General features: G+C 44.8%; 2 protein-coding genes across 7 annotated transcripts in view; one reads left to right on the forward strand and one right to left on the reverse strand.

The window, feature by feature from the left end:
- NUP58 (nucleoporin 58) overlaps positions 1 to 4374 on the reverse strand; it is a 50575-nt gene extending 46201 nt beyond the window's left edge. For 2 of the 3 annotated variants that reach the window (XR_009740002.1, XM_061434942.1), the window contains exon 1: positions 4072 to 4357. Coding sequence is in view for 2 of the 3 variants with exons in the window: in XM_061434942.1 (XP_061290926.1) it covers positions 4072 to 4178 (107 nt within the window). In the remaining variant the exon portion in view is untranslated. Of the gene's footprint in view, positions 1 to 4071 lie in introns of all 3 variants that reach the window. The other variant, XM_061434941.1, reaches the window with a different exon arrangement.
- A 5970-nt stretch (positions 4375 to 10344) lies between these two features.
- MTMR6 (myotubularin related protein 6) overlaps positions 10345 to 15534 on the forward strand; it is a 36540-nt gene continuing 31350 nt past the window's right edge. For 3 of the 4 annotated variants that reach the window (XM_061434938.1, XM_061434936.1, XM_061434939.1), the window contains exons 1-2: positions 10405 to 10555; positions 14143 to 14259. In XM_061434938.1, the coding sequence (XP_061290922.1) occupies positions 10532 to 10555; positions 14143 to 14259 (141 nt within the window). In that variant the 5' untranslated portion in view covers positions 10405 to 10531. Of the gene's footprint in view, positions 10556 to 14142; positions 14260 to 15534 lie in introns of all 4 variants that reach the window. The other variant, XM_061434937.1, reaches the window with a different exon arrangement.

Here is a 15534-nt window from a genome sequence, read left to right on the forward strand (position 1 = left end):
CACAGCTTTTCAACTGTTCTTAGCAAGCTGCAGAGGCTCAAATTTGCTATCTATAAATGGGAGAACAAATTATGAAAACAAGCCAAAATATCTTGACAATCTGAGACTTCAAAAATTATGTAGTAGAGTTGAGAGTGATTATAACCTGTATAACATAAAGGGAAATCCCACTCATCCTATGCCCAAATCTTTATTTCTTCTCTCTCTCCCCTTCCACATAGACATAAATGCCACAACACAACCCAAGGTCAGTTTTAAAAGAATCTTCAAAGCCTGCGGCATTTCAACTAAAGGGGCAGGCAGCAGTGACTGGGCCAGGCTCCAGTACCAGCTCTCCAACCTCCTGGCACTTGTGTGACATACCCTTTCTGAGCCTCTATTTCCTCATAAGCAAAATGGGAATAACAAGGATTTTCTATAAAGATTTAGAGATTATGAAGAGCACATTAACTTCATTCAATAAATGTTGTTGCTACTGTTATCATAAGGAGCACTTATAAATTCAACTAAACACACTATGTACAAGGTATTACACCAGGAAATCACTGCGAGAGGAATAGAGAGGGAAGAACTTCTTAAGGAAGGAGAACTTGAAATCGGTCATCAGCACTGAGCAGGAAGGAGACGGTGCACCCTGTGTCTGTCCTCATCAGCAATGCGTGCGTGCCCCTGGTACACAGCACAGGGGGCTGGCAGAGCAGGGCGGCAAGGCCTCATCCACAATCACAATCAACTGAATCAAACCACATTCTACGAAACAGAATCAAATTAAGAAAATGTTTATTATGCTCCCCTTGCTCCGAAACAAATCAGCAACTCCATGTTTTTGCTGCTTTTCCATGAACATACAAAAGATACACAGTGAAAGTATGCACATTTAAGACAAGTATTTAAAATTTCTTGACAATTTAAGACAAGTGGAGACACAATGAAGTGTTTCACAACTTCACAAAGTTGAAAGCATTACCAAAGAAAATACATCAAAGTGAAATCTTACTTCACCAGAGAAGCAAAGGAGAAATTTCCCTGTGGCAGAGAAGTTCACCGAAAGAAAAACAAAAAGCTACCCCAAACCTAATCAATTATTGTCGTAAACAATATAATTATCTGCCAATTCCTCAACAGAATGTGTTGTAGAAAAGCCAGAAGACTGAGGCAGATCTGGAATGGAATCTTACCTTCCCTGCTGGCCTTACTGTGGACTTCAGAGCTAAACAAGTGACATTTACAGAGTAAACCGGCTCATTTCACCCAGCAACCCTTTGAGATAAACAGTATGTTATCATACCCCTTTCCCAGATGTGGGAACTGAAGCTTGGAGAGTAACTTCCCCAAAATGATTTCCCCAAAGAATGTTAGGTCTCCAAACCAGTACTTCAATAGGCAGGTGTTAGACCATCTCTTCTTTTATTAATTTCCCAAGACTTTCTAAAGCACGTATAAATTTTTCAAGTTTGTTAATCATTCAACAATTATTTATAAAAGCCCTTTTATATGGCCAGGCACTGTCACAGGGTCTTGGAGTGATAAATGAGCTTAAGATCTTGACCTCAAGAAGTTTCCAACCAGAGAAATATTTATCATTCATGCAGGTGGTGCTAGTGGTAAAGAACCCGCCTGCCAATGCAGGAGATGTAAGAGATGCAGGTTCAATTTCTAGGTCAGGAACATCCCCTGGAGGAGAGCACAGTAACCCACTCCAGTATTCTTGTCTGGAGAATTCCACAGACAGAGAAGCCTGCCGGGCTATACAGTCCATAGGGTTTCAACAAACACACCAAAGCAACTTAGCGCACAACACTGAACATGTATGTACTGAGCTCCATTGTGTCTCTTGGAAAACCAGCATGAAAAGATCTCCACCATCATGGAGCTTACACTGTACTGCTGAGATCAGACAATAAACAAGTCAACAAAAAATGAAATGAACTGACCACAACTGTTTAAGTGCTTTGACATCAGGTAAGGGACGGAGACCCCTCTCTGCTGACAGGTCTTGAAAAGCCTCCCTGGGCTGTAACCACCTGAGGCCCACAGCAAGCATCAGCTCAGTACCACAGGTGGCAGGGCAATTCCAAGCAGAGGGAACTGCCCTCAAGTTGGAAGGGGTTTGGCCTTCACCTGAGGAACTGAGAAAACACCCAAGCTGTGTTTTTCAAACTACGATCAGGATCCACCACAGGAGAATAACCAGCATTTAAAAAAAGAAAGGGAAAAAAAGAAAATATGAGTATCAGGTCAAAAAAGAAAAAGATCAAAAGATCAAAGTGCATAGAAAATATCAATGTGTAAGGGTAGTATCTTTTGTTGAAACTTTGTTTCAGTTACTTATTGGTGTGCCTGCAGGCTTTTTGTGTTTTTTTGTGTTTTTTTAAAGTGGACCTATATTACTGAATTGGAGCAAACAAACGAGGTGGGCTCAGGATGTCTGAAGAGGTTCCAGACCGGGTCTGGTGGACCATGCTAAGATTCATTTTTATTTCATTTGGAGAACAGCAGAAAATCATTGATGAAAGGCAATGGAAACAAAAATTTTTAATCACCCTGGCGATAATGTTAGAAAAAAAAAAAAGCTGATGTGAATGCAGCTGAGACAATTGGGATCCCAGGGAACTAATCAAAGTAGAAGGTGGAAGCAGTTTTCATCTAACATGAGAAAGGTCACTGGTTGAGAACTTGGCAGGAATCTTAAGTATTTTCAAAAGAATGTAAGCTTCAGGAGAACAGGACTTATTTTACCACCTAAAAGAGAGCCTATTACGTGGGAGCCTGTTCTACAAATGACAAGAGCCTACAACAGGGTGGTGTCTCCGGAAGTAAAGCAAATGGAAAGTGAGGCATTAAAAAGATCAGGCCTTACTGATTATGAGGGAAGGAGCTATTAGGGAAAACTCCAGATTTCTGACCTCACTGCATAGTCTGTATCCCCCTCCCTTTTGGTACAGACAAAGCTATTGGTTTTGTTTCGTGTGTTTTTTTGGCCTTGATAATCTACAACCACATTCTTCAAGTTTCAGGAGCTATCTTGTAATTCATTCTACACACGCCTCTTGATTTAATGATCTCCTCCACTTTTATGTTCAAAAGATTGAGTTTAAGATTAAATCTCACATCATTAAAAAGATATTTATCTTAATTGCCTCTTTCTGGAGATCAGCTAGCCAAATGGTTGTCACACTTTGCGGGGGGGCGGCGGGCGGTGGTGAGTAGCAGGCTCCACAAAAAACGAAGACGATGGAGCCTACATTTTACAAGACAAGAAAAGAACAATGCGAGTCGACGCAACGCCCTCACCTGCGTGATACTAATTTGCAGAGACTGTTCGAAATTACGACCAATAAGTGCTTGTAACAAGTATTTGAAACAAACAAAAAAACCCCACAAAAGCTCAGATAGGGTTCCATGAAGCACAAAAGGTTTGAAACCGTGTTGGAAATAACCAGGAAATCATTAACGACCCAAACCACATATCCTGCAACGGCGTCTCAATTATCGGGGACAAACTTGACATTGTCCCCCCTTAAAATTTCCTATTGTCTTTTTCTAACCCCAACAAGCTGAGATCCACTCAGCCGCTTGACATTCATGGGCGCCGCAGTAGAGCGCCGGGATGGGCCCAGAGAAGCCGCGATGCCGCCGCAGAGCCTCCCCACCCAGGCCGCCCACCCCCGCCGCCCGCGACCCCCAGGCCGTCCCCAGCCCCTTAGGGAGACCCCACAGGCCCTTTGTCTCCCAGGCCGCCCCCGACAGGCCCCTCGCCCCCAAGGTCTCCCCCCCACAGGCCCCAGGTCCCCAAGGCCGCCCCCGCAGGCCCCTCGTCCCCCAGGTCGCCCCCCACAGACCCCTCGCCCCCCAGAGGCCACTCGTCCCCTAGGTCGCCCCCCACAGACCCCTCGCCCCCAGAGGCCACTTGTCCCCTAGGTCGCCTCTCGCAGGCCCCTCGTCCCCCAGGCCCCTCGGCCCTCAGGCTGCCTCCCGCAGGCCCCCACCCCACTCGCCCCCGCCTTCAGGCCCCAGCCCCCGAGGCCGCCTGCCCCCAGCCCCGCCGGGAAAGAGGCCGCTCGCAGTTACCTGGACGTCCCGGTCCCGAAGGAGAAACCTCCGCCCGTGTTGCTCCCGCCAGCGGCCACGGTGGAGGAACCCAGCGTGCTGCTCCCGAAGGAGAACCCTGTGGACATGGCTGCGGGCTCCGCGCGCCCTCGGCACGCTAAAGGGTCGGCACGCCGTTACCGCCTTAAGGCCCAAATGGGCCCGGCAGCATCGCTCCCGCCGAGCCGCGACCTGGCGCGAACGCCGAGCCCCGCAGCCGCGAAGACAGGCTTGAGGGCGGGGTGGAAGCCGCGCCGCGCACGTCTGAGCTGGTCGCGCGCACGCAGCTCCCGAAGCGCTCCCGCCGCGCAGGGGCTGCTGGGAAGGGGCGGGACCAGCGCGCCGCGCAAGGCGCCCTGGGACGGACGAGGGTGGTGCCCGGAGGTCCCGCTGGGATAGGGCTTTGGTTTCAGTTCTGTTGAGTTTCAGTCAGTTCAGTTCAGTTCAATCGCTCAGTCGTGTCTGACTCTTTGCGACCCCATGGACTGCAGCACGCCAGGCCTCCCTGTCCATCACCTACTCCCGGAGTTTAAGTCGGTGATGCCATCCAACCATCTCATCCTCTGTCCTCCCCTTCTCCTCCCGCCCTCAATCTTTCCCAGCATCAGGGTCTTTTCAAATGAATAAGCTCTCCGCATCAGGTGGCCAAAGTATTGGAGCTTCAGCTTTAGCATCAGTCCTTCCAGTGAATATTCAGAACTGATTTCTTTTGGGATGGATTGGTTGGATCTCCTTGCAGCCCAAGGGACCACTAAGAGTCTTCTCCAACATCACAGTTTAAAAGCATCAATTCTTCGGCGCTCAGCTTTCTTGAATCTCAGTTATTGCTTATATCTTTGCCGCCTGCCAGGGAAGATGCGCAGTGGACTGTACGAAAAAAGTTCCGAAGCGAGAACGATGTAAGGGTTCCGTTAAGCAAACCTTACACATAAGAAAAACGGAGTTTTAAAGAGATTCCCTCCGGCAGGAGGATGAGGAAAGGCTTGCTGGCTGTGGTGCATTTGAGTTGCACCAAATGTAGGTGCACCTTGTTTTTCCATCAGAGGTTGTCACGTTACTCTTGCAAAGGATTTTCCTACCTGCTGTTTTTTCCAGTAAAATATATTTTATAAGCAACCGCCGTATTTGCTTTCCAAAACAATTCCCACCAGGACACTGCCTTGATCAGAAACCCAATGACTCTTTCCTTGTGGCACTCAGTGGCTTATAAGTCACGTCTCTTTATAACCTGACATCTCAAAGCTCCCCTTAATGCAGCATTTTCTCCTGCCTTGAGCTTGGGCTACCTGATATGGACTAAACTGTGTCCCTCCGCAATTCACATGTTGAAAACGTAATCCCCAATGTCCTGGTAGTTATTTGAGATGGAGCCTTTGGGAGGCAATGGCTGGATGGCATCACCGACTCGGTGGACATGAGTTTGGGTGAACTCCGGGAGCTGGTGATGGACAGGGAGGCCTGGCGTGCTGCAGTTTATGGGGTCGCAAAGAGTCAGACACGACTGAGCGTCTGAACTGAACTGAACTGAAGGCTTAAATGAGGTCGTGAGAGTGGCACCATCATGGCAGGACTGGTTCCCTAATAAGACGACACCAGATACAACACTGTAAAGCAACTATGTATCTGTGCGTGTGCATATTCGAAATGTTTAAATGGATCGGTCCTGTTGGGCTCTGCGACCCCGTGGACTGTAGCCCGCCAGGCTCCTCTCCATAGGATTTTCCAGGCAAGAATACTGGAGTGGGTTCTGATTCCCTTCTCCAGGGGATCTTCCCAACCCAGGGATGGAACCCGCCTCTCCTGCATTGCATTCTTTACCACAGAGCCACCTGGGAAGTCAAAGCAACCATACTTCAATAAAAATTAATTTCAAAAAAGAGGAAAATTTATTTTAAAGGAAAAAATATTTGTTTTTAATTTATAAAAGTTCTATTTGGTTCTTCTTCATGTCTGCTAGATCATTAAGAAACTATTTTTTTTTCTCCATACACTGCAGATATTTTCATCATGTCTGATCTCTTTAAACATAATGAGCATAATTTTTTTTTTAACAAACTAAGCCTGGTAATTATAAACTCATTGCCACTTATGCTGTTCTTGCAAATTATCTCTTTAAGAATTGTTTCCTCTTGTGCTATTTTTATGGTAGCTAATGATTTTCCCTGGAAAATTAATTGTAAAGGTTATTTAAAATTTATTATAGAGTGGCATTTCACACACACACACACACACACACACAGAAAGGATTTGTGTTTGCTATGCTAACATTCCTTGCTGTCCTTCAGTTGCTAAGTCATGTCCAACTCTTTGCTACCCCATAGACTGCAACATGTCAGGCTTCCTTGTCCTCCATCATCTCCCAGAGTTTGCTCAAACTCATGTCCTTTGAGTCGGTGATGTCATCTAATGATCTCATCCTCTATTGCCCTCACATTCCTAGGCACTAATCCCAAACGTTTAAAATGATATTCACAACCTGAAAGTGTTTTTGAAAGTCTTTTAGGTGGGAGGAATCTAGGTTATATAAATTTATTCAATGACCTTTTTAGGTAAAGGTAAAATGTTAAGGTAAATTTCCTGCAGTATTCTGGGCACTGGATTGGTTGAGACTCCTTCCAGTCCTGGCTTCACATAGGTAGAATCTCCCAATGTGCGCCCTACCTGAGGTGGGCCCTATACTTTGACTCCTGCACTTTGGGTGCTGCGAGAGTGTCAAAAGAGGTACTAAAGTCACCTGATTTGGAAATGGCCCTTTGGCAGGAATTTCTGCATCCTGCTTACCTTTCTGCGTACACACTTTCCCTTCTATTTTGCACTTGTAAGTCCTCACTCTCTTCTTAGTTATTTGGTACTTTATGGAATTTGATTTTCTATTTTACTTATTCATTCATACATTTATTTTGGCCATGCTGGGAGGCACATGGGATCTTAGCTCCCCGACCAGGGATCAAATCTGCACCACCTGCATTGGAAGGGCAAAATCTTAACTGCTGGGTTGCCAAGGAAGTCCCTTGATTTTATATTTTAGATATTATTTTACTTAAAAAAAAAAAACACAGACTCATCTCCTAGCCTATCAAATTACCACAAATGAAACTTTTAATGGATTTTGAAAAACAAATCAATACAGAACAGTGTTAAGAAAACAGACTCTAGAGTCAGACTGTCTGGCTTTACCTCTGGAATCTAGGCTTTATCTGCTGCATGATGTTGGGCAAGTTACTTTATTGTATTTCACTTTCCTCGTCTTTAAAATGAGAAGGATAATAGTAATTTCCCCATAATACAGATAAAGCACTTAGTACTCTTTCTGACACCTGGTAATCATTAAAGTGTTAGTATTGTTACCTCTCTATGAGAACTGAAAAAAGAGAAGATGAGAAATGACAGGAGAAGAGAAGGGGAAGATAGAGTTTTGATGACACGTGTATGAGGATGTGAAATGGAGAAAATGATAAAACCTTGGGGGAAAATAATACAGAGAAAGGTTTTTACTTGCTTGGACTCATCACATAATTTTTAAGAGATGATGATATTAAACTATGGAGATACCATGCTTTACATCGCAATCCCATAATACTGGAGATTGTGCTGGATTCAGATAAGACTATATAAAATACATCTGATTATTTCCTTAACCTAGACTCATCTACCTCAGCAATATATGAACCGTGAACTTCTGATGTTCAAGCTGGTTTTAGAAAAGGCAGAGGAACCAGAGATCAAATTGCCAACATCCGCTGGATCATGGAAAAAGCAAGAGAGTTCCAGAAAAAATATCTATTTCTGCTTTATTGACTATGCCAAAGCCTTTGACTGTGTGGATCACAATAAACTGTGGAAAATTCTGAAAGAGATGGGAATACCAGACCACCTGACCTGCCTCTTGAGAAATCTGTATGCAGGTCAGGAAGCAACAGTTAGAACTGGACATGGAACAACAGACTGGTTCCAAATAGGAAAAGGAGTACGTCAAGGCTGTATATTGTCACCCTGCTTATTTAACTTCTATGCAGAGAACATCATGAGAAACGCTGGACTGGAAGAAACACAAGCTGGAATCAAGATTGCTGGGAGAAATATCAATAACCTCAGATATACAGATGATACCACCCTTATGGCAGAAAGTGAAGAGGAACTAAAAAGCCTTTTGATGAAAGTGAAAGAGGAGAGTGAAAAAGTTGGCTTAAAGCTCAACATTCAGAAAATGAAGATCATGGCATTCGGTCCTATCACTTCATGGGAAATAGATGGGGAAACAGTGGAAACACTGTCAGACTTTATTTTTCTGGGCTCCAAAATCACTGCAGATGGTGACTGCAGCCATGAAATTAAAAGACACTTACTCCTTGGAAGGAAAGTTATGACCAACCTAGATGGCATATTCAAAAGCAGAGACATTACTTTGCCAACAAAGGTCCGTCTAGTCAAGGCTATGGTTTTTCCTGTGGTCATGTATAGATGTGAGAGTTGGACTGTGAAGAAAGCTGAGCGCCGAAGAATTGATGCTTTTGAACTGTGGTGTTGGAGAAGACTCTTGAGAGTCCCTTGGACTGCAAGGAGATCCAACCAGTCCATTCTGAGGGAGATCAGCCCCGGGATTTCTTTGGAAGGAATGATGCTAAAGCTGAAACTCCAGTACTTTGGCCACCTCATGCGAAGAGTTGACTCATTGGAAAAGACCCTGATGCTGGGAGGGATTGGGGGCAGGAGGAGAAGGGGACGACAGAGGATGAGATGTCTGGATGGCATCACTGACTCGATGGACGTGAGTCTGAGTGAACTCCAGGAGTTGGTGATGGACAGGGAGGCCTGGTGTGCTGCGATTCATGGGGTCACAAAGAGTCGGACACAACTGAGTGACTGAACTGAACTGAACTGAACATCTACTTCTGCTTTATTGACTACGCCAAAGCCTTTGACTGTGTGGGTCATAACAAACTGTGGAAAATTCTTAAAGAGGTGGGAATACCAGACCAGCTTACCTGCCTCCTGAGAAACCTATATGCACGTCAAGAAGCAACAATTAGAACTGGACATGGAACAACAGACTGCTTCCAAATCGGGAATGGAGTACATCAAGGCTGTATGTTGTCATCTTGCTTATTTAACTTATATGCAGAGTACAACATGCAAAATGCCAGGCTGGGTGAATCACAAGCTGGAGTCAAGATTGCCAGGAGAAATATCAATAACATCAGATATGCAGATGACACCATCCTTATGGCAGAAAGCAAAGAACTGAAGAGCGTCTTGATGAAAGTGAAAGACGAGCGTGAAAAAGCTGGCTTAAAACTCAACTTTCAGAAAACTAAGATCATGGTATCCAGTCCCATCACTTCACAGCGAATAGATGGGGAAAAAATGGAAACAGTGAGAGATTTTATTTTGGGGGCTCCAAAATCACTGTAGATGGTGACTGCAGCCATGAAATTAAAAGATGCTTGGTCCTTGGAAGAAAAGCTATGACAAACCTAGACAGTATATTGAAAAACAGAGACATTACTTTTCCAGCAAAGGTCCGTCTAGTCAAAGCTATGGTTTTTCCAGTATTCATGTGTGGATGTGAGAGTTGGGCTACAGAGAAAGCTGAGCGCCGAAGAATTGATGCTTTTGAACTGTGGTGTTGGAGAAGACTCTTGAGAGTCCCTTGGAGTTCAAGGAGATCCAACCAGTCCATCCTAAAGGAGATCAGTCCTGAATATTCATTGGAAGGACTGATGCTGAAGCTGAAACTCCAATACTTTGGCCACCTGATGCGAAGAGCTGACTCATTTGTAAAGACCCTGATGCTGGGAAAGATTGAAGACGGAGGAGAAGGGGACGAGACTATGAGACGGTTGGATGGCATCATCGACTCAATGGACATGAGTTTGAGTAAACTCCGGGAGTTGGTGATGGACAGGGAAGCCTGGAGAGCTGCAGTCCACGGGGTCGCAAAGAGTCGGACACGACTGAGCGACTGGACTGAACTGAGATTTTCGTGAAAGAACTGCAGCTCAGACAAAAGCGGAAGTATCGAGATTTGGTGCTGTCCCCTGATAGGGTAAAGGGGCTCCAGGGACTCCCCGTCTCTCCCTCACCCACCGAATGCTCTGCACGGCCGGTCCCCACGACGTGGTCCACGGGGTAGAAGTGCGGGCCAGTAGCCATGGAGAGGACCACGCTTTCCCGGGGATCGGAGAGCCTACACCGGTAGGGGGCGCCGTGCGTCCCGCCGAGGGCCCCGGGCCAGTCCGCTGCCGCTCTGCGCGCCGCGCCGCGCCCTTTCGGCGCTTCGGGGTTTGCGGAAGTGTTTCCAGGAGACGGCGGGTGGGCGGCGCATGCGCGGCGGGTGCGGCGGGCCGGCGGTGCTGCGCGCCGGTTCGGGGGTCCTCCGCTTCACCGTGCGGTGGCGGCGGCGGCGGCGGCGGCGGCGGCGGCAGGTGGGCGCCTCGTCGGGATGGAACACATCCGTACGACCAAGGTGGGTGCACGGCGGCTGGGCGCGGCTGAGCGGCGGAGGGCCCAGTGGGCCGGGCGGCCTGGGCGGGTTTTCCGTCAGGCATTGGGCGCCGGGGGCCTGCGGTCAGTCCCGAGGGGCCAGCGGCTTCCCCTCGATCACCTGCCCCACCTCACTTTCCCGGGGGTGGCGGTTTCCGGCGCCGCTTCACCCTCAAGGGTCTCTAGAGTCCAGTCGGGTGCACAGACGAGGTCCGGAGAAGGGGAGTGTGATACCACGTCTTAACGTGCCTGAGGGAAACGCTCTGCAGCTGAGCTCACGAAACCCCTCGCTTCAGTGTTGTGTGTGAAGGGCACTCACTAGGGTGATCCTGGGACAGCTGTGAAAACGGAAGGGAGTGACATCAGAATATCGGCGGCTTGCTTGACCGTCGGCAGTGAAGTTCATCTTCAATTTAGGGCGGGGGAGGGGAAAACAAATCGAGATCAGAAGCATTGAATGGCCCACCCGGAGCCTTTAACAAAATCAGGACAAGGACCTCCTGTGAGCCTTGACTCTCCCTCCGGGTTTGAAGCCATCAGTCACTTGTGGCCCATCCTCAAGTTACAGCTCCTGTAGGGAAAAGAGCAGACATCCGTCTTCTTCATCTATCCCAGGGAGAATCTGAGATGGATATCATTAAAATGTTTCTCAAACCTTCCTAAGGCGGATTTATATTAAAGCTTTTTTTTTTAAAAAAAAAAAAAAAAGAAAGAAAAACATGGCACATGCTCTAATAAAATTAAAGATGCTGAAAAGTAATCCCATTGGGAAAAAATTTCTCTTTGTATGTTTAAGAGAGGAAAGGTAAAGTAATTCTGGAATTCAGGTTACTGCCACTTAAAGTTTGAAGATACAAGGGTGCCTAAGTAAAGAGGCAAAGTCGTAGAGGGTGCAGAGGTTGAGAAGAGGACTAGCATACCCTCAGACCAGGGTCTTGTCCTGGTTTCCAGGTTCCAGGTGTGTGTTAGGTAGTAGCTGTGTGCACCATGACTTCCTTCTGTGCCCAGTTGCACCTCTTCATTGCATCTTTCATCCTGCTGGCCAAAGTGTGGAGCACACAATGAAAACATAGTAAAGAGTGAACTGAATTGAAGCAATCAGAGCAAACCCTACTCCTCAGGATTGGTTAGAGGGGACAGAATGTTAGAAAGTGTTTAGGATCCCTTGGCTTATTTTAAATCTTTTCACTTGAAATTTATGATGACTATATATCTTTGTTTCTATTTCTATGGTTGTAGCAGCCCTCATGCTCTTAAGCTTCTTGCCCATGACTTTCGTAACTACCAGTTGATGGACTTTAATTTTTTAATTTTGTCTTCCCTTTTCACAGTGGACCCATACTGGTGGTTTAGTAAGGTCTTTTTATGAATTTTTTTAAAAAACTAAAAGATTTCTGACTAATTTCTTATAAACATTACTTTTCAAGTGTGCTCCTTTATTTCTTTGGGTTATTTTTCTAGCTTTAGACCACTCCTACTCTCTTAAGTGCCTGTGAATGAACTGCAGTTAAACAGATACTTCCTAGGTACTGTTACGTGTCGGGCCCACGGCAGTGAGCTGGACAGACCTTCTGAGAGTTGCTTGGTGGACTGGATAGCCTCCTAAATTATAGCTTATTCCTAAAAGGTTTTTGTTTCTATTTTTTGTTTCCAACCTTTTGTTTCTATTACACATAGCCTTCACCTGGACAGTTAATTTGCTGCAAAAGTAACTGTAAGTATTGGAAAACTAAAAATAAATTGCTTTCAGTTTATTTAGCTGTTTTGACCTGTGTAGTTTAGTCGAGATCAAGAATTGACTGTCAGTAGTAACTGTATAGCTAGTGATTTGTTCTGTGTTGTTCAGACTGGCTGTATTTGAGAAGTGGTAATTACCTGTTATTGAGCAAGGGTATGTCAGAATAGCCAACTCTACAACGTGATTTCACAATATTTACAATTCCCAAATATATTAATTTATACAAAATCATCACTGATCTTTTACCCCTGCCCTTGGGGACGTTATCTCCATTTAGGGATGAGGAGGAAGTCAGCTTCAAGAGTTTAAGCGACCTTCCCAGTTAGCCTGTGAGAGGTAGAGCCAGGATTTACCTCAAAGCTGTCTCACCCACAAACTACACAGTGGCTTTTCCATTGCCTCTCTGCTTTCAGTCTGTTTGTTCAAATGTGTTAATATTAATTCAGAAATCTTAATAATTCTAAGAGCTTTTTCTTCCCCAAACTTCTTCTTGACACAAGTAAATAAAGAAATAGTATTGTCTTTTGTGCTGTTTTAGTCATTTTAAAAATTATTGCTTACTAACCAGAGATGTATCAGATAAAGTATTTTACCTGACTACTAATTAGATGGCTTTATAGTTCTAAAATTTAGGATCAGATATATTATCCTGTTTTGGTCACATTTGGCTTACTAACTGTATAGTGTCAATAAAGATGTCAAGTCTGAATTTGCATTTCTGAAAGTGCATTTCCAGGCTGTATTTGTGAGCAGCTCAGCAGCTGTCTCTTACTTTGAGCTCTAACTTTCCCCTAATGAGAGTCTTGCCAGGAAACAAAGGGAGCTGTGCGGAGACGGTCCTTTTTTATGCATCCTCTTTCCCGCTGCCAGGCCCCTGTGCTTCGGCTGACATCATATGTTTATGCCAAATGGTGTTGTGCTGCTCGTTGTGAGTGGAACGTTACAAAGTGGAATGAGAAGATTTTCCTTGGCGCTCTGTGTATGAAAGACCACTTCCTAGAGCTGGCTAAAGAATGGAATATCCCTTGAAAATCTGATCCCATTGAGGCTCAAACTGAGTTATTTCAAAAGTGATGCTTTCTTCTTAGCTTGCTACGTGCCCCCATTTTTTTTGTAAATGCATGTGCAAAGGTTATTACTAAAGACAGATAATTTGCTTAAGTAGCATTGATACTTTATAATAACCTTTATTTCCATGTATAGGCGTTAGTTCTCTTTTCTTTAGAGCACTTTGCTTTAATTGCTGCAGGAAATAAGACAGATGAGCTTTTATATCCAGGTATCACTGTTGACTGACCAGAGTGTCCTTTTTCAGCCGAGCCTCACACAGTTAAGGAGGAGTCAACAGTAGTGGATTCCATTGTTTTAAACATGTTTATGTTTTGATGAGAAGTGTGTGGTATAATAAAGTTAGATTTTTATTTAAGGAAGAAATGGTCCTGAGCAGTGGTAGTTTACTTTCCTAACCCTAGATAATAACGTTATTTACTTCTTGACTTGCCAACGTACAAAATACATTGACTCTTGGATATTGAAAAATGATTATGCTTATTGATACCACACCCCTCCTCCCTGATTCCCTTTCGTATTTATGTTAAATTTCTTACAGAGTTTTTCTCTACAGGCTGTATTTGTTGCTGTAAGTAATACCAATGTTGTTGGTGGCTTATATATTACCCAATACATGTAAAATTTAACTTTCAACCTTAAGTAATCTCATCTTTTTGAACAGAAGGAGGAAGCAGTTTGAAACTGTACATTTAAGTACTGAGATAAAAAGAAAAAGAATTTATATGACTTTGTAATGAGAAATAACACTTTCTCTTTTTCAGGTTGAGCAAGTGAAGTTACTTGACCGGTTCAGTACCAGCAACAAATCGTTAACAGGAACACTGTATCTCACAGCCACGCATCTGCTGTTCATAGATGCTCATCAGAAAGAAACCTGGGTGAGGAGGGCCTGTGCTGCGCTCGTCACTGTACTTATAGTGATGGACTCGCACCATGTTTTCTCTGAACATGTGCAAAAAATGCTCCTGTTGGCTGGCTGTCTTAACTGAGGAAATTTCACAGTCATGTGATTATATCTGCCCTCCTTTTTTTTTTTTTTTTTGCCCTCCTTTTTAAATAAAGCAGTGGTGTCACTGGAGTGAGTGGCATTCTTTGTCAGTGGTGAATTCTAAGCGAAGGCCAGAAACCGCACTCAAAGTTCCCAGGTGAAGAGTTAGAGCTGCCTCATCCCAGTAGGTCGGGGCATCGCAGCACTGTGTGAAGGAGCTGGACGCGTCCTGAGGACCCGAAAGTCGGCTGTTGTCAGCAGAACTTAGGGATGCGGGGGGACTTGAAGCGAGGCTAGGGGAATGGGGAATAGCATGACTAGACGGCAACAAGTCTAGTTTTTTTATAATTGCCTTTTATTTTTTAATTTATTACTACATTGAATATTGTTGATTTACAGTGTTTTGTTTTTTTCTGTCATCCAGCACAGTGACTCAGCTTTATGTTTACATACATATGTATATTCTTTTCCATTGTGATTTGTTACAGGATACTGAATATAGTTTCCCGTGCTGTACAGTGGGACCTTGTTTATCCATCCTATATGTAATAGTTTGCATCTGCTAATTCCAAACTCCCACTCCTTTCCACCCCTACCTCTCTGCCCCCTTGGCAAACACAAGTTTGTTTTCTATGTCTGTGAGCCTTTTTTTGTTTTGTAGATATGTTGATTTTTATCGTATTTTAGATTCCACATGTAAATAGCATATGGTATTTGCCTTTCTGTTTTTGGCTTAGTATGATAGTCTTTAGGTCTGTCTGTGTTGCTGCAAATGGCATTATTTTGTTCTTTTCTACGGCTGAGGAATATTCCCTGTCATATATGCATGTCTTTATCCACTCACCTGTCAGTGGGCATTTAGGCTGTTTCCATGTCGAGGCTATGGTGAACAGTGCTGTTGTGAACACAAAGTGCGTGTATCTTTTCGAATTGTAGTTTTGTCTGGGTATGTGCCCAGGAGCGTCATTGCTATGTCATGTGTCAACTGTTTAATTGCTTTTCAATGGTCACTCCTCTGCCTTGTAGATGATGGCTTAGAGAAGGTCAGGAGTGGCTATGGAGAGAGCCTGCGGAGGCTCTTTGCAGTAGCTCAGGTGGAACAGTGGGGACATTGCACCTAGGGCCACGACAGTGGAGATGGAGAGAAGGGGGCAGGGTGCAAATA

The sequence above is a fragment of the Bos javanicus genome, chromosome 12, assembly GCF_032452875.1.
Source record: "Bos javanicus breed banteng chromosome 12, ARS-OSU_banteng_1.0, whole genome shotgun sequence".
In the NCBI taxonomy this organism is placed as follows: domain Eukaryota; kingdom Metazoa; phylum Chordata; class Mammalia; order Artiodactyla; family Bovidae; genus Bos; species Bos javanicus.